At 53.3% G+C, this 24,632-nt stretch overlaps 4 protein-coding genes across 10 annotated transcripts; 2 read left to right on the top strand and 2 right to left on the bottom strand.

The window, feature by feature from the left end:
- The first annotated feature begins 163 nt into the window (after nucleotides 1–163).
- PARD6A (par-6 family cell polarity regulator alpha) lies at nucleotides 164–2,934 on the top strand. Its single transcript, XM_007125913.4, has 3 exons — nucleotides 164–1,100; nucleotides 1,479–1,701; nucleotides 1,943–2,934. Exons 1-3 carry the CDS (start codon nucleotides 1,038–1,040, stop codon nucleotides 2,692–2,694), a joined length of 1,038 nt encoding a protein of 345 aa, XP_007125975.1. The 5' UTR covers nucleotides 164–1,037; the 3' UTR covers nucleotides 2,695–2,934.
- Nucleotides 2,935–3,013: 79 nt separating this feature from the next.
- Nucleotides 3,014–6,506, bottom strand: ENKD1 (enkurin domain containing 1). Of its 3 annotated transcripts, XM_028486245.2 has the most exons (8): nucleotides 6,475–6,506; nucleotides 6,149–6,248; nucleotides 5,858–6,052; nucleotides 5,113–5,285; nucleotides 3,980–4,105; nucleotides 3,713–3,876; nucleotides 3,476–3,612; nucleotides 3,014–3,385 (listed from the first exon to the last, which is right to left on the bottom strand). In XM_028486245.2, the coding sequence occupies exons 2-8, from the start codon at nucleotides 6,231–6,233 to the stop codon at nucleotides 3,225–3,227; spliced, it is 1,041 nt and encodes a 346-aa protein (XP_028342046.1). In that variant the 5' UTR covers nucleotides 6,234–6,248; nucleotides 6,475–6,506; the 3' UTR covers nucleotides 3,014–3,224. The 3 variants fall into 3 exon arrangements, with proteins under 3 accessions (XP_028342046.1, XP_028342047.1, XP_054939265.1); XM_028486246.2 differs by lacking the exon at nucleotides 3,980–4,105; XM_055083290.1 differs by lacking the exon at nucleotides 5,858–6,052.
- Nucleotides 6,507–6,661: 155 nt separating this feature from the next.
- CUNH16orf86 (chromosome unknown C16orf86 homolog) lies at nucleotides 6,662–8,389 on the top strand. 2 transcript variants are annotated; one of them, XM_007125915.1, is made up of 4 exons: nucleotides 6,662–6,861; nucleotides 7,067–7,291; nucleotides 7,642–7,876; nucleotides 7,980–8,389. In XM_007125915.1, exons 1-4 carry the CDS (start codon nucleotides 6,736–6,738, stop codon nucleotides 8,387–8,389), a joined length of 996 nt encoding a protein of 331 aa, XP_007125977.1. In that variant the 5' UTR covers nucleotides 6,662–6,735. The 2 variants fall into 2 exon arrangements, with proteins under 2 accessions (XP_007125977.1, XP_007125978.1); XM_007125916.1 differs by having other exon boundaries at nucleotides 6,757–6,861; nucleotides 7,067–7,296; nucleotides 7,659–7,876.
- A 2,602-nt stretch (nucleotides 8,390–10,991) lies between these two features.
- GFOD2 (Gfo/Idh/MocA-like oxidoreductase domain containing 2) lies at nucleotides 10,992–24,052 on the bottom strand. 4 transcript variants are annotated; one of them, XM_028486249.2, is made up of 4 exons: nucleotides 23,706–24,052; nucleotides 14,287–14,615; nucleotides 13,721–14,196; nucleotides 13,059–13,623 (listed from the first exon to the last, which is right to left on the bottom strand). In XM_028486249.2, the coding sequence occupies exons 1-4, from the start codon at nucleotides 23,962–23,964 to the stop codon at nucleotides 13,533–13,535; spliced, it is 1,155 nt and encodes a 384-aa protein (XP_028342050.1). In that variant the 5' UTR covers nucleotides 23,965–24,052; the 3' UTR covers nucleotides 13,059–13,532. The 4 variants fall into 4 exon arrangements, with proteins under 4 accessions (XP_028342049.1, XP_028342050.1, XP_028342048.1 ...); XM_028486248.2 differs by lacking the exon at nucleotides 13,059–13,623 and adding an exon at nucleotides 10,992–11,484 and having other exon boundaries at nucleotides 13,721–14,615; XM_028486247.2 differs by having other exon boundaries at nucleotides 13,721–14,615.
- Between the last annotated feature and the right edge of the window lie 580 nt (nucleotides 24,053–24,632).

Below are 24,632 nucleotides of genomic sequence, written 5' to 3'. Positions count from 1 at the left end.
GACCTAAGGTCGAGGTCCCGCCCATGAGCGTGCCCGCGCGTGCGCACGAGCGCGTCCTATTCGGGAACTTGTCTGCAGACCCGTGTTGGTTCAACTGTATGCTGTCCTGCTTACTCTTACCCGAGCATCTCTCCAAGCAGCGGCCGGGCGTTTGCGCCGTTCTTCAAGACTCCTGTGGCACTGGGCAGGAAGGGGCCAAGGGCTGGCTCCGATGGAGTGGGAGGGATCTGGGGCCTGAGGCTGCAGCCAAGGGTGGTCCGAGTGGGTGGCTCAAAGCCACTTCAACGCCTGTGACCCCAAGGAGTTCATCAATTATTTGTTGTGACTCAGTTCCCTCATCTACAAAAACACAGTCTTGTTAGGCCACTGGAAATAAACGTACATAGCATTCACGCTTCCCTGGTGGCGCAGTGGTTAATAATCCGCCTGCCAATGCAGGGGACACGGGTTCGAACCCTGGTCCGGGATCCTACATGCCGCTGAGCAACTAAGCCTGTGCGCCACAACCACTGAGCCTGCGCTCTAGAGCCCGTGAGCCACAACTACTGGAGCCCGTGCTCCACAACGAGAAGCCACCGCAATGGGAAGCCTGCCCACTGCGACGAAAGGGTAGCCCCCGCTTACGGCAACTAGAGAAAACCCGCGCCCAGCAACGAAGACCCAACACAGCCAAAAAAATAATTAATTTTTAAAAAGATTAACATGATAAATTAAAAAAAAAGTTCACAGCATTCAACAAATACTTCCCTCTCTCTCCGCTCTGATTGGCCAAGCCCCTCCCCCAGATTCCCGCGACGCGGAGACTGTAGCGTAATGACGTAGGAGGACGCAAAGATTCTCCCACCCTTATCTCCGTTTCCTAGGAAACGTGGACTCCGCGTTCAACTCCCCGTCGCTGACCCCTTGACGTCACGATCCGGACAGGAGGGTGGGGCGAGTGCTACCGCCAGGGGCGGGGCGGCGCGGGCCGGCCGGGCTGTGCACCTGCGCCTCGGCGGTCCGCCTGGGGCATCATCCCCGGCCCGCCTGGCCCCGCCATGGCCAGGCCGCAGAGGACTCCGGCACGCAGTCCCGACAGCATCGTCGAGGTGAAGAGCAAAGTAAGGGCCCCTCCAGCCCCGGCTCCGGCCTCAGCCCTAGGCGCTTCCAATTCCTTCATTCTCCCCTTCCTGGCTCCTTGGTCCCCACCACCTTTTCCTCTCCTCCATCCTCCACGTCCCATTCTCCGGCTTTTCTTCTCGCTTTCCCCCATCCATCCTCCTTCCTTCTACTGCCGGCCTCAAGAGTCCCTCTGTGGCCTGGGTACCTGGAGGGAGGGGAGAAGACCTTGGACAGCGTCCCTTGTACTGGGTGCAAGGCTGCAGCTGTTGTGAAGCCCCCCTGTCTTTCTCACCCCTGCCACCTTCGGACCTGTGGTGAGAAAGGGCACGGACTCCATCCTAACCCCTCCCCGCCCCCACCCCCACCCCGGCCTCCAGTTTGATGCCGAGTTCCGACGCTTCGCGCTGCCCCGCGCTTCGGTGAGCGGCTTCCAAGAGTTCTCTCGGTTGCTGCGTGCGGTACACCAGATCCCGGGCCTGGACGTGCTGCTTGGCTATACGGATGCTCACGGCAACCTACTGCCCCTCACCAACGACGACAGCCTGCACCGGGCCCTGGCCAGTGGGCCCCCGCCGCTGCGCCTGCTAGTGCAGAAGCGGGGTGAGGAGGATGGGGTACAGTGGGCAGCCTCTGTGGGGTAGGGTGACAGGGCAAGTCTACAAGGGTTACTCCATGCCCAGTGTGCCCAGGCTTCACCCTCTGCAGTCCCTGCCCTTGGCCTGACCTCCAAGTGGCAGGAAATAGCTACAGTACCCCCTTCCCTCAGGCCTTGGCCTAATGGAAAAGGGCCCAAATGGGAAAGCATGGTCTCTGATCTCAGCGTCCCCCTCTCCTGCAGCAGAAGCTGATTCCAGTGACCTGGCCTTTGCCTCCAACTCCCTGCAGCGGCGCAAGAAAGGGCTCCTACTTCGGCCAGTGGCACCCCTGCGCACACGGCCACCCCTGCTAATCAGCCTGCCACAAGATTTCCGCCAGGTTTCTTCCGTCATAGATGTGGACCTACTGCCTGAGACCCACCGACGGGTGCGGCTGCATAAGCACGGTTCCGACCGCCCCCTGGGTTTCTACATCCGAGATGGCATGAGTGTGCGCGTAGCTCCCCAGGGCCTGGAACGGGTTCCAGGCATCTTCATCTCCCGCCTGGTACGAGGGGGCCTGGCTGAGAGTACAGGGCTGCTGGCAGTCAGTGATGAGATCCTCGAGGTCAATGGCATTGAGGTAGCTGGGAAGACCTTGGACCAAGTGACGGACATGATGGTTGCGAACAGCCACAACCTCATTGTCACTGTCAAGCCAGCCAATCAGCGCAATAATGTGGTGCGTGGGGCATCTGGGCGTCTGACAGGGCCTCCTTCTGCTGGGCCTGGGCCTGCTGAGCCTGATAGCGACGATGACAGCAGTGATCTGATCATTGAGAACCGCGAGCCTCCCTGTTCCAATGGGCTGTCTCAGGGGCCTCCATGCTGGGACCTGCGCCCAAGCCGCCTACTTCCTGATGCCCGCAGCTCTCTGCCCTCCCTGGATGATCAGGAGCAGGCCAGCTCTGGCTGGGGGAGTAGCATTCAAGGAGATGGTAGTGGCTTCAGCCTCTGACAGGCAAAGATGCAGCCCCTTGCCCTTCCAGGCTGCCGGGACATGGCAGGGACTTCCCCAGTGGGGTTTTTTAGCTTGCTCACGGGGCCTTATCAGTCTGGGGAACATTAAAGGTTTTCTACAAATGCAGTTATGGTCCTTCTGTTTCCCAGCCCTAGCCTCCTCCTTGATCCCACAATCTTGCCTTCTGGCCTGGACATGAGGCAGGAGTGGAGGAGTGATAAGGGCAGCAGAGAAACCTTCCTGTAGTCAAGCAGCAGGAGGGACACCAGGCTTGGCATTTCTAGGGTAAGAAAAGCTCTTATGGAAACAAACCCCACTGTGTACAAAAGGTTTAATTTTGACAAAGGGGTTAAGAGGCTGGGATGGCCCTTCCATAGCCACCAGTGACTGGGAAGAGTGCTCTGGGGATACTGCTCACCCCACTGCTCCTGTCTTCGAACTCCACTCTATGATGGGGCCCAGTCCTGCCCTTTACAACCATGTAGCGATCCGCAGTGAGACCCCTGACTCTATCCCCATAAAAGAGCTCAGGCATCTATCTTCACAAAGACCTTGGGGCGGGAAAAGATCTTGATGGCCTCCTCTACCTGCACCAGCTTCCGGTCCAGCTCAGCACGATGGCTCTGGGCTCTCAGTGAATCTGCCCCAGCAGGCAGCAGCACCAGCTCACGCAGCAGCTGGCTCTGGCCTACAGGGGCCCCAGGAACAGTAAGTGCGGGGCAGGGGTGCATGGTCCCCAGTGGGTTCCCCATCCAGCTCCCTTTGGCCACATACTCACTCTGGAGCAGATTGCTCAGTGTCTCCAGCCGCTGGTTCTCAGGCATGCAAGTGTGGCCAGGGGGCATGGCCGGGTCCGGCTGGCTGTGCTGACGGGCCTCAGCCTCCTGCCGCCACAGATCCCTGCGCTCCAACAAGCTGCGATGCAACAGACTCAGGATTGATGATCCCAAGGCAGATGTTGGCTCCCACCCACCATAAGCATCCCTTACCCTGGGTGTTGGGCAGTAGGACCTACTAATGGGGCACGTGACCCTTCTGTGTGGCGTTGTAGTGCTCCTGGGCCTGCCGTTGCCGCTCCAGCACCTGTGCCAGGACTTGCAGCGAGCGAGAATGACGCCGGGGGGCCCTCTTGGCAGTGCGAGCATTGTGGGTAATGAAGTCCACACTTGGGCCTGGGCCCTGCAGGACATGGCAAGCATGATGAAGTAGACAGCACTGTGTTGTGCCCCTGAACCTCCCCAGGATCCCTGCCCTACCTCCCAGCCCTCACACATCCTCTCACCTTAGCATTGGGACCTGGTGGGGTTAGCTGGGGACTGGGGACACGGGGTGGTGGGAACCCAGGGCCGCAACGGGAATGTGCCCGCAAGAAGTGGGCAGGCTCTGTCCCAGAGGCAGGGCCGGGCTCCTGTAGGCCAAGGCATAGCAGAGGGATCAGTCAGGCTGAGGTCAGGGTCTCAAGCCATAAGACCAAGCCTCTGCCCTTCCTGCCTTTCAGGATCTTTTTCTATCACGAGTCCTCTGGGACTGGCCTCCTTCTTCTTGAAGGAGCACTTCTCCTCATCAGCATTTAAATGTGTGTTTCTCACATCTTTAAGAAAACAAACACCCCTCCTTCTATCTCAGTCCTGGCTTCAGCCACCATTTCTTTTTTCTTTCCTTCCTAGCCAAGATTTCTGGCTCTGTCCCCATCAAGGTCACCAACAGCTGGTCTCCAAGCCCTCAAATCCAGGGTCACTTCCCTGGTCTCATCGTCCTCAGCCAGATCCTCAATAACTCCTGGGTCTCACTCCTGACATCCACACCTGATTCTCCATCTGCTTGCTGGACACATTCCCACTCCCTGCGAGTCCCACAAATGCTTCTGATTCAACACATCCACATATGACCTTATTGTCTTTTCTCTCAATCCTGCCTCTCTGTCTCAGACCCGTGGATAGAGAAGTGGTGCCACTATCTACCCAAGACAGAATCCTACCACCATACATACCCCTGCCCCCACCCTTCCCATTGTCCTTAGAAATAAAGGTACGAAGTGGATTATGTGGCCCTTTATGATGTGGGTACAGGTGACTTCTTGGCCTAACCTCACGCTCTTCTTCCCTCACAGTGAATTGAACACAGCATACCGACTGCCCACACTCCCTCTGGTCTTAGGACTTCTATCCGTGAGCTTCCATCTCTATAGAATGTTCTCCTCCATCCTCCCCTGGCCTAATTCCTACCCGCCCCTCAGAATCACCCAGCCATCATCACTTCTGAGAAAGCCCCCCAGCCCCACTCTGCAGCAGAACCAGCTATCTCTTAGTCCCCTGTTACCTTAGTCCCCTGCGGTTTTCCTCCCTCCTCATAACTCAGATCAGAGTATAATTGCCAAAAAGATGGGCAATACTTCTGGCTGCCTGAGGCAGGTACCTGCAGCTGGGCCTTGACATGGGACTCCACTTTGTCATACTTGGGTGCGCGCCAGAGAGCCTTCAGGGGCCTGGACTGGTCCTGCTCCCGGCTGTGCTCCTGCGCACGGAAGCGCCTCTGGATCTCCCTGATCCGCCTCAGGTTCTCCTTCTCATGGTCTTTAGGGTCCCTCCCTGGGGAAAAGATGTTGCCAGGCTCTGCCCTACATACAGCCCATGCAATCCAACTCACAACAGTGAACACACAGGCTCACACCCTGCCTCCCACAGAAAGATCTCCCTGACATCTCCATCTAAGTCCACCTCGTCACCTTGTTCCCTTCCTCACACAGTAATTATCTTCTTCTATTCCTGATGATTTTCTACATTTTTTATTGCGAAGTATACCATTAATCATCTTGCATATCATATTCACCATTTCACTTGTTTATTGTCTCTCATCTTGATTCGATGATGCTCTTCTCCAACCTTGTTTTCCTAGCACCTATAGGGCCTGGCACACAGTAGACACTCAAGAAACAACCTTCCCTTCCATTGATGCATGAATTCATGAAGCTGAGCTATGGGTTTTCTGGGGGATACCTCATCTAGTCCTCTCCTGCGAGGAAGAAGAGAGTACTTTTATAGTCGGGGAAACTAACGATCAGAGAGGTAAAGCCTGAGCCTTCCTCAGGGAAGGAGAAGCAGCTGCTTTTGATCTCAGCTTTGACTTCAGACTCGCCTCGTCCCTTCTGTCCAGAACTTACTCTTGGGAGAGGCCCCTGGGCCTAGGGAGATACCCCCGAGCTGCAGCAGCACGCCACCCACGCCGCCCCGGCCACGCTCCAGGATTTCTCGGGCTCCGGGACCGATGCGGGGGCCGCGGGGAGGAGTGGCGTCTAGGTCGGGGTCCGGAGTCAGCAGGCCCAACTTCAGCGCGCTTCCCTCAAGGCGCCCTTGGGCTGAGAGGCCAGACGGGGCGGAGCGCGGAGTTCAGTGGTGGAGCTGGGCCCGACCCTTGCTCTGGCTTCGCCAGGGTGAGGCACCCCACAACTCACCCGAGGCCGGCCGTCGGTAGTGGTAAGGACAGAGCGTAGGGTCTGGGGGGATGGGCCCCGAGATGCGGGACGGACCCTCGCACATGCCGCCGTCGTCCTTCTGCAACAGTGCACCGAGGCCTGCCGGGCTACGCATCTCCGGCCCCGAACCCCCTTCCTCAGCCCAGTACCTCCTTCCTGGACCCCGGCCCTGACCCCAGCTGTGCCGCCCTGCCTGCGTTCCCGGCCCTCGCCCCGCCTCCCGACCCTGGACTGCGCTCGCCACCTCCGCTCTCAGCCCACTTCCCTGCCCCGTTGGCAGCCCCTTACCCGGGCAGGGGACTCACCCGAGCAGTTTCACCGCCCACTGCCGCCACCCGACCTCTTTGCTGTTGCCAGGTAACAATGGTTTCCGTCCCTGAGGTCAGGGGCCAATGCCCCCTGGCGCAAAGCCTTCTGGGGCTTGTAGTTCCAGCTGAGGGTGGGGCCAGACCGGCTGCCAGTTGCCCTTCGCAACCCGGCCCTTCTCCGGGGTCAGCTCACGGTCTACCAGTCTAGGGTCCGCCCTCCACCTCCCGCCCCCCACGTCCCGCAAGCAACCGTCGAGGATGCGCGGATCCTCCGCAGCCATGGCCTCAGCAGGGGCTGAGAAGCGGCCAGGGGCCCAAGACGGAACAGCCTTGGGGCAGTCACAGCTTACGGAGCTGCCTGGTGGCCATGTGCAGAATTCTGAGGTGACCATTAGGCTGTCTAGCCTTCAAACACTTGGCCACAGAGCTTTAGGAGACCAGCTTCTGTGCAATGACCCCCTAACTGCCAGGACAGGCTCCACAGGCTGGGAGGGGCATGGGCTGGCACCCTTCATATTTGGTATTTAATGGCTGATCCCTGTATCCTCTGCCTGGCCATGGTGACCAGTTACCTATGTGTCACCTCTAGTGTCCAGTTATGGGAGACCAGTGCCCGGTGCCAGCCCATGAAGCCTGCCAAACCGAGGGTGAAGACAAGTGTCCAACAGGGCCAGTCTCAGAGCCAAAGATCCAGGAGAAAAGACTCAAGCTGGAGGAAGAGAGGCACAAGCCGGAGGTGCAGGCACTAGAGGAGAGAGGCCCCAGGCCTATGGCCTCCATTGTGAGGACCAGTCATGGTCTGAAGAGGAAGCCGGTCAAGTGAGGGGGCTTTCAGAGGGAAGAAGCTGAAGGGCTGGGGAGGTGGAATGGGGGTGGATTCCGTAGGATTCCTAAATCGGGCATTCCTGCAGTGTACATACTTATCCCCTGCCACCACCATCACTCCTCCCCTCTTCTGTCCCTCAAGAGCTCTAATGTAGGGAACATCCAGAGAGGGAGTCTCAAAGCCTTGTAAGGGACTGAACTCATGAGCTCTTGGCCCCTGTCCAGCCCCGGGCCTCACTGACCAGGAAAGGGACAAGAATCTGGGCCTGGGGTGGCAGGCAGACAGGGCTATTCCCTACGACAGGGCACAGGAGCCAAGGCTGGAGGCTGGCTCCTCAGGCCTTCTTGTCCCCTAGGCTCCCAGGACCTAGCCACCAAGCCCATCCTAGGGCTGAAGCTGAGCTGCCACAGGGGATGCCGCTGCAGAGGGAGGAGCGGGAGAGTAGCCAGAGTGAGCCCTCACCATCTGCCAAACAGCACAAAAAAGCCAAGAAGCGCAAGAGTGTGGGAACCCCAGTGCTCCCCGTGGTGGCCAGCACAGTGTCTGCTCCCTCAGGGACCTTAGGACTGCAGCGTGAGTGGCATTCCCCGGGCCTTCCCTTTATCCCCCACCTGCTGGACCCCTGACATGGCACAGCTTGGCGCTCCAGCCCCTGCCCTGCCCCGGGTCCTTGCAGGCAAGGCCCAGCGCCTGCGGCCCCTGTACCGGTACATCAACTATTGCAACCCTGAGCTGAACCAGGCAGGGGAAGGGGACAGGGAGGCCGAGGCTGAGGTGAAGCCTGAGTCGGAGCTGGCCCTCGTCCCCGAGGAGACGGGTGTGGAGCAACTGCAGGCCTTGCTGCCCTCGGCAGGTGAGCTGGGCTCAGGCCTCACTTTGCCCTGCCCCAATATGTTCACGACCCCCACCTACACTCTGGTTCCCCTGGGAGAGGAAGCTGGCGAGGAGCCTGGGTGTTTGCCCAGCCTGGGGGTCAGCGGTTGCCTCAAGGCTGAGATGGTCAAGTCAACTCAGGTGGACATCAACAAGATGCCAAGCGTCTGCGCTGCCCCACTTGTACTCCCACTCTCTCCTCAGTACAAGTGACTGTCCTGCCCCACTGGGGGCTCCCCTTCTCCCAAGCCTGAACCAGAGCAGCAGTCTATGGCCCTAGCCACTCAGGTGGAAGAGGGGATTCTGCCCCTACCCCTACTTGGGACCTTGGGTGTGCTAAAAATAAACGTTTTTCCTTTTCTCAGACTGTGATTCCCCAAATAAGATGCCTGAAGAGGGGGAGGCTGGGAAGAAGGGTGGAGGATTCCCCAGTACAGTGAACTGGATTGCCCAAGAACTTGACAGAAATATAGATTCCTGGGCATCACCCCAGACCTAATTGAATCAGAATCTGCAGGGGTGGGGCCTGGTTCTGTGCACTTAAAACCTCCTCAGATAAACCTGAAGGTCAGACAAGATAACAGTGGGGATGGAAAGGCGGGTGGTAAGGAGGAACTTGGGGAGGAGAAAGGAAAAGGACTGTCAGGTCATGGGAAGCAGGTGCTTGGCCTTGCTCCCTGTCTCCCAGGGAAGGGGCCTGCATTGATCGGACCTTGAGGGGACCAACACTTGGAATCCTCCTTCTGAGGTGGCAGAGTTCATTTGCCTGTCCCAAGAGGGGCAGCTCTCACAGCTGGACCAGACCTTGCCCCCAGAGTGGCCCCTGGTGACAGAGGAATTGGTGCCTTTTTCTGGCAGGCAAGGGGTGGTGGTGGAGGTGAATGTCCTCTTTGGACCCCTGTGGCTGAGCCACTGGATGACTGCGGCATCTCATCCTCAGGTGTCTCTGGGAAGAGGGGGCCAGTGCCGGCCATTTTGGAAAGCCCCTATCCTGCTGCCTCCTGGTCCTCTTGCATGTCCCTCAGACATCATAAACACAGGGAATTCCAGATTAAATGGATTTCTCCTCCCTCCAACCTGCTTTTCCTCCTGTTTCTCATCTACACAATTGTTCAAGCCAAAATCCTGATATCACCCCAGACCCCATCCTATTCTTTGCTCATTGACTCCTGCCAGCTAATCAGGCATCAAGGCAGGTGAATCTACCCTCTCAGACAGAGAATCTCTCGGACACCCCAGTCAGCACCCTTGCCTGGGACACTGTCCTCTCCAGGTGAGGAGAGTCTCCCTGCCGGTGGGCCCTTGCCCCACCAACCCACCCAATGATTCTGCTACACACACTCCTGACCCCCTGATGGTGTTGCTCCCCCTCTAGCACCCTGCTCCTCTTACCCCAGCTACCTTAAAACTTTTTAGTGGCTTCCTGTAGTTCCCTGACCAACTACACCTTTTCTTACCTTCCCTCTCTGCTTGTGGGGCTTCCCCTGCCTCAAATGCCTTTATTTCTTCACTCTCAACCTGGCTAGTATACATGTACCCTTGAAGACTCACAGCGCCTTGCTTCCTGCTGAGCCAGGCAGCACCCAGTGCTGTATTGCCCTGCATTGGAGCATCTACACGCTACTATCACCGTGGGTTATGTAACTATTTCGGGGACTAGACTGTGAACTCCCCAAGGGCATGTGTCATTGCACCGCATCCACCTAACAGAGGGACCCCATGAAAGCCACCAAGATAAGGAGACCAAGGTGGGGAGCCGAGGAAGCTGCAGAGAGGGACAGGTTAGGATCTGAAAGGCTGAGGCCATCCAAAGTCCAGGACCATATGGGGGGCCCCTGGGATAATGGCCTGGCCATCCAGGAAGGGAGGGGGTGGGCAGGCCCAGATGGAGGAAGTAGGAAGAAAATGGGCATAATCCCAGGCTGTTCCCTCCTTTAGGGGTCACTTGGATGCTCACTGGCCCCATGGCAAGGCCTGAGGGCAAGCCGTGGGGTCAGGACATTTCTTCTTTTTGCCCACACTTCTCCCTGGGCAGTGACTTGACTGAGCTAGGAGATACTTCTACAGGGACCATGCAGACTGAAATGTTGTCCACAGGGATGAGCACAAATTCTCCAGGAATTTTAGAGGTAGAGGACTCTTCAGGATAACTGAGCTTGATCTCCTGACTTTATGGCTGAGGAAGCAGAGGCCTGCAAAGGAGTGGCCTTGCATGAGACCACACCCTGGGGCCCAGGGAGGGCCTGCCCTTTCCGGAGCCCTGAAGATCTCTGAACCTGGGGGCTCTCTGGCTAAGGCCTGACCCAAGAAGGCTGAGCATCTGCTTTCTCTGTGTGGTCTCCAGGGCTGGAGGTGTCGGCCAGGCCAGCACTGATAAGGAAGATCTGTTCCTATCTCCTCACAGGTGACGTAGGAAACACTCAGTAACCACAGAAGAATCAGTCTGTTTCCCGGGGGCTTATTCACTTGACAGGCTTGTCTAAGCAGGGTGGGTGATAGTAGCCACAGAAAGGAACAAGACACCACTACGGCTCCTAGAAGCTCACTCTAAGCGTGCAGTGCTGAGGCAGCATAATTCAAGGAGACGCGATACAGAAGGGCTGAAGACCAAAGCTGTGGCGCCACAGGTGGTGGGGGTGACTGCCACTTTGCCTGCAGGAGTGAAGAGGCAGCTCTCCAGCTGCTTCCTGAAGGAGAGAGTTGGGTGGCCTTCCAATCAGAGGATATGCCAGGGATGAAGCCTCACTAGTGTGGAAGATGTCAGCCCCATGTAGGAGGGCCATTTAGCATGGCTGAAGCAGAGGCCTGGCTATCAGACCAGGCTGGGTGAGCCTGGGAGGGATAAGGAGGGGTGTAGGCAACGAGGGATCTTGGCCTGACATTTTGGAGAGGTTGCTTGGGCATCAGCGTGAAGGGCCGAATAAGGAAGGGAAAGACTGGGGATAGGGAGGCGAGGAGGCTGCTGCCATTGTCTGGCTGAGTGCGAGTCCTAGATTTGGTTGGGGGTTGGAAAATAAGCAACAGGTATTCTGGAAGTTCTCTTCTGCTTGCTGTAACGGAGAGAAAAAGCTAACTGCATTTTCATTGGCTTGGAAAAACTTTATTTTGACCCAAGGAAGATCCTGAGATTTGGGAAACAGGTCCTGGGAGGTGATGCTGACTTCCTCCAGGAGGGGGAGCTGCAGGCCAAGCCTGGAACCAGTTGACTCTGTCACCTCTGGGAACCAGAACCCTGCTGGCTTCCTTGGGAACAGGCATCTGGGCCACTTCATGGTACCTCTCCTCCCCGGCACCAATCCAGGAGATACCTGATGGTAAAGATGTCTGAGGGATAGCCATGGACCTAGGTTCTGCAGAGTACCAACAGAGGACCTGGGTCCACAAGAGTAGCTCTACCCTAAGCCCATGTACAGTCGGCCCCAGGACTTGGTCGGAATCCATCTTTGTAAACCAGAGGTTTTGTTGCAGAGTCCTATAAAACCTAAGTGCCACTGTGGGTCAATAACATGGCCCTTTCTTAAGGAAGAGCATCTGAGTCGGATGCAATGGATGCATGTGCTTTCTTGGTCAATACCCAAACTTAGGGGGGATCTCAACATCTTATTAACACACAGAAGGATGACCTGGAGCTGAGCCGGGAGGAAGGGAGCAGCTTCTCCTTCTTCACCTCTACCGGCATCCTGCCTGGTGGGGTTCTCTCTACAGTCCACCTACTAGTTCAGGCCAGGCTGAGATTCCTGCTGTAGAGAGGAATGTAACCTGGATGAGGACCCGAGCGGGGAGGGTCAATGCCTGGGCACTCAAGAGTCTGAGATGCCACAAGCACTAAGGAAGGAGTAGTTCAGGGTCAGGCTCTGTAGTCAGAGGACCCTGACCAGGCTCCTAGCTCTGTCACTTACAACTTACAGGAGGCAAGTAACTTTGCCCCTCTCTGCTCTGAATAACAGGAATATTAATAGTAATACCTCGTAGAGTGGTTTGGATATTAAACAGAATAATACACGTGAACCGTCTATCCCAGGGTCCCCAGCATGCAATAAGTACACCCCAACACTAGCCACTGTTATTTTATCTCACAAAGACAAGGTCTGAAACCAGGACAATACAGGAAAATAGGCCTGGTGACTCCTATAAAGGGTGCCAGGAGGAAGAGGGAGCCCTCTCTGAGCCTTTCTCTTTCTGGTGAGGAGTCCACAGCAGGCCAGAAAGAGGGAAGATTAGAGAAGGGGAAAGTTTGGTCCAGACTTAATTCTGGCAGAGGAAACAAAGGAGTAGATGTGTCCTTTCCCACCGTCCCGCCCCACCTGCCCCTGACTGACAGGGTTAAAAGCCTCTTCCTGTGGGGAGAACAGGTTAGTAAAAGCAGAGCTGGAGACTGGCTGGCTAGGCCAGGCAGTGCTCGGCTACACCCCAGCTACAATGCTTCCGAGGGACAGCGCCTTCCTCCAGTTCACCCCGTCTAGGCTCCCTGGGGCCACTCCTCACCCCTCCTCTCCCAGGGCTCCCCTGGAGCCAACCCCTCGGTTTCAAGAACAGAACCCTTCCTGACCTCCAGCCCAGGGAGACCTCAAACTCTCCCACTGTCTCCCCTTAAACATCAGGCCTGATTGGCCCCCTGAAGTCTTAAGTCCTGTCTGCTGAGGAAAGACTTCTTGGAGGGCTCCTGAGGGATTCAGCTGCAAGGGAATAAGCCAGGAGATGAGGGCAGACAGTGGTAGGAGCCTGTGTGTCCCGCTAGATAGTGATGGATCCAGAGCAGGTCAGGGCTGCCATGGAGCCATGAGGAAAGAGAAAAATAGAAACAAATCTACAACAATCAACAAGCCTTTCATTATTAAAGAAACTCAATCTACCAAACGAACAACCAACAACCACATGTCACAGTGTCAGACTTTCTGATTTATTAACATTTATCAGATGTCCCAGAGCTCTCCCTTGTCTCCTCTCTGCCAACTCAGGGGCCCTCTGCCCTAGGTCAACAGCCCCTGAGAGCTCATCTACTACAGAACCCCTCCTCCCTGCCAGGGAAGGGGCAGCCTGGAGGCCGGAAGGGCTAGGTGACATGGGAGCGAGGGCAGGTGCAGATCCCTGAGGGATGACTTCCTGCCCTCACCATTCCTGAGATGCCCCAGCCCAGGAACGGGCATGGAAACAAGGCCTCTTGTCATTTCTCCTCAGGCCTGAGGAATCAAGCCAAGCTGGCTCCTTGCTGTGCTTTCTCATCCAGTTAAGACCACAAATAGGTGGATGAAGCCCCCAAGTCAAGCCTTTGCTGGAACTGCTCACACACTGGGGGCAGCTCCACCCTGTGCAGTGGGCCGGCCCTCTCAGCCATGGCAATAGGAACGGCACCGCCTCACCAGTCTGAGGAGTAAATGAGCACTGGAGGGGGCGTTCTCCGGGAGCCACCTTCGGATTCACCCGAATTCAACTCTGCCCAAGTTGACCTATCAAATGAAAGACACTGTGCTATAACCAAGCCCTCCCATCACAGCTCCTCCCTCGCCCTTTGCCCCGTGGCAGGGAGCCCACGTGCAGGCTCACAGGTTATTCCGCTGGAGCGCCTCGCACAGGTTCTGGTTGGCGTCGGGCTCCTCCGTCAGCACCTCCACAGCCTCCCACTCCCCGGATCGGCTCGACCGTTTGATGGCATCCACCACGCTCTGCATGTAGAGCCCATCCTCGAATGAGGCGGCCATGGAGACGGGGGTGTGGTCCCACGTGCGGCGGTCCCCCTGCCCCTGGAAGGACTGGCGCAGGGCCTGCACCATGTAGACCATGCCCTTCAGGTAAAGCAGCGGGACACCCTGGGGCCCCTGCTCGGGGAGCCCCGTGCCCACAGCCAGCGAGTCCCTCAGCAGCAGCTCCTCTTGTGTGGCAGAGTTCTTCTGCCCGTAGAGGTCAGCTCCCCGGGCAACAAGGCGTCCCGCAGAGCCCACCACCATGACCTCGTGCACAAAGGCGCCCGGCATGTTGAAGTTGAGTGTTACTGTGCTGCACACACCCCCGCCCATGAGCATCTGGAAGAAACAGAAGTCATCGCTGGTGACATGCCGGATGCCACGGATGGCTGCATTCTGCCTCACAAAGGTCTTGAGCAGCCCATGTACCTTCTCGGCTTTCTGGCCAGTCAGGTGGGTCAGCAGGTCCACAATGTAGGTGCCCATGGTGTGCAGGCCCCCACCGCCCATGAGCTCATCACAGATCCAGCCGTAGTTGGGGCTGAGCAGGCTGCCCGAGTAGACGCGGGCATCACAGATCATCACTGCACCCACGTAGTGCTCGGCAATCAGCTGCTTCATGCGCACGAAGGCAGGCAGGAAGCGCAGCACGTTCCCCACCAGGCTCATCAGCTGCGGGTAGTAGCGCGAGGCTGTCACCATCCGGAAGGCATCCACCGAGGTTGCTGCCTTCTCACAAACCACATTCTTCCCAATGCCTGAGAATAAAACACAGCAGGAAATCTCAAAAGTTCCAAGGGGTTTACACTGGGAAAAGAAAACCCATTTCTGGAAGGCAGATGACTCAGGAAAGCTGCCTCTGAGACCAGGTGGTGACCTGGGACAAGTGGAAAGGTGATCAGCTTGGATGAAAATGGTACCCAGTGACTGGGACTGGAGAAAGACTTACGGGCTCGAGAAAGAGAAGCAAGTTCTTAAAGAAAAAGTGAAAGGAGTAGAGGCAGAAGGTGCAAACCAGGAGCGGGAGGTAAAGAGAGGTGGTACGAGGTTAATCTTATGTGTCAACTTGGTTAGGTTATGGTGTCCATCAAATACTAGTCTAGACACTGCTGGGAAGATATCTTTAGATCTGATTAACATTTAAACCAGTAGACTTTGAGTAGAGCAGATTACCCTCCATAATGTGGGTAGGCCTCAACTCATCAGATGAAGGCCTTGAGAACAAAGACCGAAGTTCCCTGAAGAGGAAGGAATTCTGCCTCCAGACTGCCTTCAGACTCAAGCCTGCAACATCAACTCTTGCTGGAATTCAGATTTGCTCTGCAGATTTCAGATCTGTCAGCTCCTACAATAGCATGAATCAGTTTTTAGAAAATAAATCTCTACCTCCCTCTCTCAATATACATCCTCCTGGTTCTGTTTATCTAGAGAACACTGCTTAATACAAGTGGGCTGGAGAGGTGGACATGCTTATGTACCTTTATGCATTTATTAGATCATCAGCTTGGGGTAAGAAAATCAAATCTATATTCTAGGGGATGAGCTTAGTACTCTCAGTTGTAACTGCAGAAAGGGCTCTAAGATTCCTCGCAGACTGTCCTCTGAAAACACTGGTTCAACAAGTTAGTGTAGTCATAAGGCCCGAAAATGCTTGGCTCCAGTAGGAGGGGAAAGGGAGAGAAAACATCCTTTCTGTCTCATGCCTGTTCTGAGTACATCGCAGCTGGAATGCACCCACAGAGCAAAACAAAGCTAGACAAAGCCCTGAAGAGAGAGACCAAGAGGACTGGGCAGCTCCCACACGAGGAAAAGGAAGGGATCAACACTCCTCCACATCATAAAATGAAAGCTCATGAGGGTACGAACAGCCAGAAGACACCAACTCCCGGAGTATTCCTGTGAGCTTGGGATGGTTCAAGCAGAAGAAAGTCTTATGCTAATATCTTCAACAGAAAACTTACAAAGCCCAAGAAGTCGTATGGAATGGACACACACAGGTTTTGGGGTACACCAAGCTAGGGAAGGGTGAAGACATCCAGTTATTCCATTACTCATTCCACAGACACTGCCCTTGGGGTGCAACTCAAATTCCACTACCTCAATTCACCCAAGAAGTCATGGGCTTCTTGAGGGAACAAGCTCAAGGGTCTGGTACAGATGGCAGAATAAGGGAAGACTTCATGGGGGAGTGCCGCCAGGGTTATCTTTAAGGAAGCAGATGTTCCAGGGAGCATAAGGGGGAAAGGACACCCAGGCAGGAAACTGCATGTGCAAAGGCACTGAGGAAAGGGCTGGGATTCCTAAAGTCCTGAGTGCCCACCAGGAAACAGGTTGGAGGGTTTACACAGGGTCTATAAGAAATGTAGGAGGGCTTCCCTGGTGGCGCAGTGGTTGAGAGTCCTCCTGCCGATGCAGGGGACACGGGTTCGTGGCCCGGTCCGGGAAGATCCCACATGCCGCGGAGCGGCTGGGCCCGTGAGCCATGGCCGCTGAGCCTGCGCGTCCGGAGCCTGCGCTCCGCAACGGGAGAGGCCACAGCAGTGAGAGGCCCGCGTACCGCAAAACAAAAAAAAGAAATGTAGGAAACTGGATAGATAGTTGGTAGCATCACTCACAAAGACATTCAAGGTGGTGGGGTAGGTTTGGGGTTGGAATCCTAAACTGAGCTCTTGATACTCCCTTCCCTGAGTTTTCTCCATCTCAGTCAATGGCGATTCCATTCTCCCCGTTTCTCAAGCCAAAATCACGGATGTAACTCATATCCATCCCACTTTCAATCATCAGTAAATCCTGTTGGCTTAGCTTTCAAACTACCTCCAGGATCTCACCAGTTCCCACTACGACCACTGCCACCTTCCTCATCCAAGTCACCACACTTTTTCGCCTGGATTATTGCAATGGTAACTTAACTGGTCTCCCTCAGTCTTTTTTTTTTTTTTTAATAAATTTATTTAGTTATTTAGTTATTTATTTTCGGCTGCGTTGGGTCTTTGTCGCTGTGTGTGGGCTTTCTCCAGTTGCGGCGAGCAGGGGCTACTCTTTGTTGCGGTGCGCGGGCTTCTCATTGTGGTGGCTTCTCTTGTTGCGGAGCACAGGCTCTAGGCGCACAGGCTTTAACAGTTGTGGCTTGCGGGCTCTAGAGCGCAGGCTCAGTAGCTGTGGCACACGGACTTAGTTGCCCCGCGGCATGTGGGATCTTCCGGGACCAGGGCTCAAACCCATGTCCCCTGCACTGGTAGGCGTATTCTTTACCACCGCGCCACCAGGGAAGTCCGGCTTCTTCTTTTTAAAATTTTTTTTTTAATAAATAAAAAATATTTATTTATTAATTTAGGCTGCGCTGGGTCCCATTTGCGCACACAGGATCCTCATTGTGGCCTGCGGAATCTTGTTTTTTAGTTGCAGCATGCGGACTTCTTAGTTGCAGCATGTGGACTTCTTAGTTGCAGGATGTGAACTCTTAGTTGTGGCACGCAGGATCTAGTTTCCTAACCAGGGATTGAACCCGGGCCCCCCACAATGCGAGCACGGAGTCCCACCCACTGGACCACCAGGGAAGTCCCTGGGTGTAGCTTCTTCTGATGGACTTGGATTCTGTTCACACAGCCTCAGGAGGGGAACTTGTCTGGCCACCTTGCAACAGAAACAATGGGGCCCCAGGAAAGCTGACTGCTCAGAAAGGGCCATTTATTGGTGCCAAACTCGAGCTTTGGAGCCACTTTGGGATTCAAATTCTGGTTCTCTTGCTTGGTTGCTGCATGACCTGGGACATTTCTAAACCTCTCTGGGCTTTGGTTTACTACACTGTAAAAGGAGAGTCACATCTACCATGCAGGGTAGAACAGTAAGTCAAACGAGGCAGTATATGTAGTGCTCAGCCCAGCACAGCTCTGTCAACGGTACATTTTATAACCATCACCATGGGAGAGACCCAGCAGATGTCATAAATACAGGAAAAAAAGGGTCCACTGTGACTCAGATTTTAAGACTCACACAGAAGCTACATTTTCCAGGCCAATAATATCAATGTTCAATATTTTGAAAATTTAATTTTTAAAAAGAAGTTTAAAGATCAACATGAACATAGATGAGTTTTCTTATTCTATGTGCTGTTTATCAGGCCTCTCATAGAGTTAGGCCCAGACCAGTCCTTCGGAAGCTCACAACCTGACAAAGCCCACAGGAGATAATCTGGTGCCTTTGGCCAATCCTTCCAAGCTTCCCTCACTTCCTACCCTCTCCCCTGCCACCCTGACCCTCAAGAACCCCACAGAGCATTTGCCATCTGCACATATGGGATTCTCGGGCATGAACTCCCAGTGTTATGAAGCTCAGTGCTGCGGCAAGGAGGAACACATGTAGATCAGTAGCCTATGACCTAATTCAATCTCTTCACTTTACAAAACTCTTGAAATCTCCTGCTCTTCTCTAAACAGTAACGAAAGCTTTACAACAGGTACTGGCAGGACAACAGGAGAATGGCCAGCCAAGCGTTACATGCCCAAGGCAGGGAGCAGTGTGGAAAGGGCAGGGGGCCAAGGCAAGGGGAGAGGCCCTTGCACAGGCATCCAGAGCTGGAGGGGGGCCCTGCAAGGAGAGTAGCCCCTAACTGCTATCACTATCTGCTCTTGGAGGGTCTCCAATGCTTCCCCACACTTGTGGGATTTTAGGATGAGGAACAGGAGAATCACAATACTGGGTGAGAATTTGGCCTCTTGGCTGCAGCTCTGGCCAGCCCAGAGGTTTCCTGCTACAACTATGCACAGCAGGGGTCGGGGTGGACACTGCAATGTGGGGAGGAGAGGAGGTGGGCTGGGAGGAAAAGGACTTCTGTGGCTGCTGAGAGTTTGGTGGTGATAAAACTAGAGTAAGTAATATCTACTTCATGCCACGAGGTCAGGGAAGGGGAAGAGGCCTTCCTTCTTGAGCCTGAACAGTAAGAGAGCTTTTGAACTTGGGGCCCAGTAGTATTATTAGTGTGGGAGCTAAAGGCCATCTTGAGTTAAACCAGGCTCCTGCAGGCCAGCTGCACAGGTCCTGTACCTTTAGGAAGACTGGTGTTGCCTTGAAAGACATGTTTATTTAAGTTTATCTAGCTTTCCTGTTAGGAAATCAACAAGATATTAGAGAAGCTGAAAACCACTTTTTTTTTTTTTTTTTTTTTCTTTTTGTGGTACGCGGGCCTCTCACTGTTGTGGCCTTTCCCGTTGCGGAGCACAGGCTCCGGACGCACAGGCTCAGCGGCCATGGCTCACGGGCCCAGCCGCTCAGCGGCATGTGGGATCTTCCCGGACTGGGGCACGAACCCGTGTCCACTGCATCAGCAGGGGGACTCTCAACCACTGCGCCACCAGGGAAGTCCTGAAAACCACTTTTGTCTCCAGGGAATGGGGAAAGCATGGGTGCCGAGTGCCATTAGCTCAGATCTTCTGGAGGCTGAACAAGCTCCAGACTGCACGCCTCTCTCCAGCTCATGCTCCCCAGACGACCTAGGAGTAAAGTGCCCTGAGAAGCTGCCCCAAACCACCTCTTTGTTCCTTAGTAAACGCACCACAGGTTCACAGCTCTGGGACAACACCGCTCTTTCCCTCTTTAGAGGTGTGGCACTAGACAAATGATTTCAAACAGCAGGGAAGAGAAGCAGCCCCAGAAAAAGCACCACTTTTATGTTTTACAAAATCCATGGATTCTGCCTTTTTTTTTTTTTTTTTAAAACAAAGAACATTCTGCTGCTTAGAAAAGTAAGTTTGAAAGCCACCAGACAGAATCACTGCTGCCCACAGCCCAGTCTCTCCTGGGTCACAAGCCCGTCAGCTCCCTGAGTCACACCAGCAGACTGGGCTTGCACAGGTAGAATTTGTGAACACTTCCTTTCAACCAGTATGCCAGGCCCTGTGCTAAGCTCAGAGGCTACAACATCAGGCATGATCTCTACTTTCAGAAAACTTACAGTTTAGTGGGAGAGAAAGCCATTAATCAAATTATCCTATGAATACACGTAGACTTGCACTTGTGATAAATGCAATGAAGATGATATTAATGTTAATATGAAAGATACAGCAGGGACCTGATCTGGACTGGGGGTCAGGGAAGGCATCCCCAGGGACTGGTGTTCTTGGGATTAAATTATCTGGGTCAGGCTGCTTGAGGAATGATCCCTTGTTATCTTAAGAGCCCATGGGGAAAGGATTGGCAAACCCAGCATTTTTCTAATGAAGCACACAAGCGCCAAGAACTGGGCACAGAAACTGACCTTTTAGTGACAGATTTAAGAAAACATTCAACTATGGCAAAAATGGTGAGGCACTTTGTACATTAAAATTTTTCTGAACCACTTCTAAACTGAGAAATAAAACATTAGAGTCCCTCCCTCTCCTTTAAGGAATTCATGGGAAAGCCACACAGATGAAATCTGAGGTGGAAGAAAATGAAAAGTCCAACAAAAGTAGAACATAAGACCCTGAGAAAACCGTAATTCAAAAAGACACATGTACCCCAATGTTCATTGCAGCACTATTTACAATAGCCAGGACCTGGAAACAACCTAAGTGTCCATCGACAGATGAATGGATAGAGAAGATGTGGTACATATATACAATGGAATATTACTCAGCCATAATAAGGAACGAAATACGGTCATTTGTAGAGACGTGGATGGACCTAGACTGTCATACAGTGTGCAGTAAGTCAGAAAGAGAAAACCAAATATTGTATATTAATGCATACATGTGGAATCTAGAAAAATGGTACAGATGAACCTATTTGCAGCACAGGAACAGAGATGCATAAAGAACAGATGTGTGGACACAGTGGGGGAAGGAGAGGATGGGATGAATTGGGAGATTAGGTTTGACATAAATACACTACCATGTGTAAGCCAGATAGCTAGTGGGAACCTGTGGTATAGCACAGGGAGCTCAGCTCGGTACTCTGTGATGAGCTAGACAGGTGGGATGGGGGGTGGGGGTGGGAGGAAGGTCCAAGAACGAGCTCCTTCCAGAGCTTTACATTACACGAGGAAAGAATGGGTCCTGCTTTTGAGGCATTAATTTAAGTACAGTCCTCCAGGGACTTCCCTGGTGGCGAAGTGGTTAAGAGTCTGCCTGCCAATGCAGGGGACATGGGTTCAAGCCCTGGTCCAGGAAGATCCCACATGTCACAGAGCAGCTAAGCCTGTGTGCCACAGCTACTGAGCCTGCGCTCTAAAGTCCACGAGCTACAACTACTGAGCCCGCGTACCACAACTACCGAAGCCCGTGCGCCTAGAGCCCATGCTCCGCAACAAGAGAAGCCACCACAATGAGAAGCCCGCGCACCGCAACTAGAGAAAGCCCACGCGCAGCAACGAAGACCCAATGCGGCCATAAATAAATAAATTTATATTTATAAAGATATATATATATATATATATATATATATATATGTCCTCCAACCTACAGAAAAGTGTTTCACATTTGAGATGACTTAGAATGCTTAGTTTCATTTCTAAGCTACATTCAACTCAGTGAACACTTACCTAACGAACACCCAGAGGAGACGCCTACCATTTATTTTTGATGTGAATTTAACTTAAACAAATCTGCTCTTCCATGTGGGACAACAGGAAAGCCTGGCTTTCCCTTGTAACGTGATGCCAGTGTCTTTCTTGGTCAGTACTTGGAGGCAGTCATATGTCACGCTGGAAAGGCTGAATGATACCCTCATTTCACAAGGGCCCACACAGGTTGAGAGGGACAGAAATAGGGTCAGAAGTGGGGTCTGATGTCAAGGTCAGTTTGGTGCTCTGCCTACAGCAGTTCATGTACTCACACCAAGTCATTTGGGAAAACTGGAGGAGTTCTCATGGCCTCTTCCATATAAGTTAAAATTAAGACAGAATTCTCAAAAAAAAAAAAAAAAAAAAAAGCAAGCAAGCACACAGGGAGTCAACTTCATGGTCACAACAGGCTCAGTGACTCCTTTGGGGCCTAAGTGGGCAGTGCCTGAGGGCAGGTCCAGCTGACAAGGGCTCTCCCAGCCCAACCAAATTGGCCCTGTGGTCATGTACCTGCAAGAACAGACCAAGGACCCTCATTCATACCCTCCTCCTTCCTGACAACAGAGATGTGGAGAGAAGGCTGATGGCCTTACTTCACTGAGGGCTGGGATACAGGACCACAGAAGCTTCTGGTCATCCCTGTCCTTCCTGTTTATATTAAATGGCCCAAAGTCCAATGTTTTCCTGTACCAGGAAAACAGCAGGCTTGGGCCCAAAGAACTCTGGGGTCTCCTCTTTCTCCTCACACAGCTCAGAAATGGCCTCTGTGGGGACCCTAAAGTTCAAGAAGGCGACCAGAGCCTCTAGCACTCTGCCTCTGCACACACCCGGCCTCACCAACCTGCATTCATGACACAAGGAACAGAGAGAAGTCAAGTGACCATGGTAGCTTGATTCCCTTGAACCAGCCCTCTGTTAAAGTGTTGGCTTAAGTCTACTTCTAAACCCAATCTGGGAGCATTATCTGCCCTAAAAATCTAGGGCCAGTGAATAGCTCCAATGTCACACATCCTCAGAGAGAGCTCTCTGGAAAAGACAAACCATCTATAATTTTTGGCCAAAACTTACATGCCCTAAATCAACAACCAGACAGACTGCTATTCCTGCTCACTTCAATGAACACTTATCCTCTCCAACCCATTGGGCTAGAGGTGACAGACACCCTCTTATCCTCAGACTACGGGAGAGACAAGCAGCAGAGCCTTGGACCCTCCCCCATAGTAGTGGCCAGAAGGAGTGGCGGTCAGCCTCACGGCATATCAGTTCCTGGACCCACAGATCTCTGACTGCATCAGAGAGACATCTGGCTCCCATCACCTTATATAAAACAATTACTCTGTCAATTAATTATATGCTACCTGAATTGTTACTTAAGTCTTTTCTCATTTACCTTGCAATGTGTGTTACTTCTAGTCTCTTCAACTGGACTGTGAAATCTGAAAGCAGAGACAGCTCCGATCCAACACTGCTCTGAATGTCAAGAATGACATCAGGACAGTGCCCAGCACACAGGAGACATTAAAAAAAAAAAATGCTGGATGAATGTTTACTGGTTTGTTTTCCTATTAAATTAGATTCTGATTCCTATATAAGACAAAGAGAATAATTTTTCTACAGTTGACAGGAAAGAGAAGCCCAACAGGAACTGCAGGAGAACAGCGCACCAAGCCATGCCCAGCCAGGGGCAGGAGGTGGCCGAGCAAACTATTTCCGGAGGGAGCAGAGACGTGAGCAGGCTGATCTGTGGATCCTGTCAGGGAAACCCAGCGCTGTCAGAGAGCCTTCCCACCCTCTGGCATACAAAATTGCAAAGCTTGGCGGGAAGGGTGTGTGCTCAATCTAGTCAAGGACTGACAAAATATGAGAAATGGCAGCCTTGATACACATCCTCTTCTCCTTTCTGTGGTGCTGCGTGCCACAGAAATGGAAGAACAAATGCATCAGTCACAGCCAATTCCCCAGTGCCCAGGTCTTTGAACTCTGACTTCACAGAGGCAAACTTTACAATGCCTGAAATGTAATAATCTCTAGCCCCTGTGACAGGCCAACTCGAAAGACATTTGCTTAAGTTTTGCTCAGGGATTTACTTATGGGAGGTGGGGAACGCTGCATGTCTCCCAGCCACTGGAGCATTTCCTCCCCCAGCCATAAGGCCTCCCAACGTGCCCTCCCTCGGCACTGGTTCAGGGATGAGTGCTGTCCCAGACCCAGGCCCAAGAAGGGCCACCCAGGCCCAGAGGAGAGCAGTGATACTCAAGGACCACTGAGAGGGAGGCGCAATCTGCCCTTGCTATGGCCTGACTGTCCGTACCTAGAGCCTTCACAGATATCTGTCGGGTAAGCGGAGGGGGGATGTTGATGCACACCAGATCCACGTCTTGATGCAGCAAGACGTCATCGGTCCGGCTGGTGTAGAAGGTGATGTTCATCTCCTCGGCAAGCTGCTTCGCCTCCTCCTCAGTCTTGCCCCACAGGGCCTCCACCGTGAACCCTTCTGCCCGCAACAGCGGGACCAGAACCCGGGCAGAGCTGCCAGTCCCAAACACGCCCACTCCGGGAAGCATCTTCATGCTGGCTTCTCCGTTCACCAGCTCATCTCCTCACAAGAGTCTCCAGCATGAGTACGACCATCCCACAGTCCTGGTCACACATGGCTCCTGGAACAGCAAGCAGGACACTGGCTGTTAGTGGAGGGCACACTCAGCTGAGGCTACTTTCTGGGCTGATTCGGAAGCAGCAAGTTCTCTGCCACAAAACACAAATGAAATACTGCTCTAAAGTGAAACGCTGCGGAAGTTTCTCCCATGGAGACTTAAGGGTATCAGCAATATCTATCTACTATGAGGAGGAAGGATGAAAAATGAGTAAAGCTAGGTTCAAATTTCTGTTCTGTTACTTAATTTTCGGTGTGACTCTGGTCAAACCAATTAACCTCCAGGGCCTTAATTTGTACAAGTTCATGATTCTATGATATTATATTACAGAAGAAAAAGAAGAGTGTTATTACATTACAGTAAAAGATGAAAGAGAACTACTTCGGTGCTATACACGTTATAATTTACAAGTTAAGGGTAGCAAGCATAGGAAAATGTTCACTAGAAACCAAAAATACCAAAAAAAAATTTCAACTACCAAACTGGCAGCAGCAGCAGCAGCAATAACAAGGATATTTAGAATGAAATTTTTTTTTTAAATTTATTTGTTTTATTTATTTATTTTTGGCTGCATTGGATCTTCA

Source organism: Physeter macrocephalus, unplaced genomic scaffold, assembly GCF_002837175.3.
Source record: "Physeter macrocephalus isolate SW-GA unplaced genomic scaffold, ASM283717v5 random_758, whole genome shotgun sequence".
Taxonomy (NCBI): domain Eukaryota; kingdom Metazoa; phylum Chordata; class Mammalia; order Artiodactyla; family Physeteridae; genus Physeter; species Physeter macrocephalus.
Note: the sequence above shows the minus strand (reverse complement) of the source record. Positions and strands in the feature narration are given on the sequence as shown.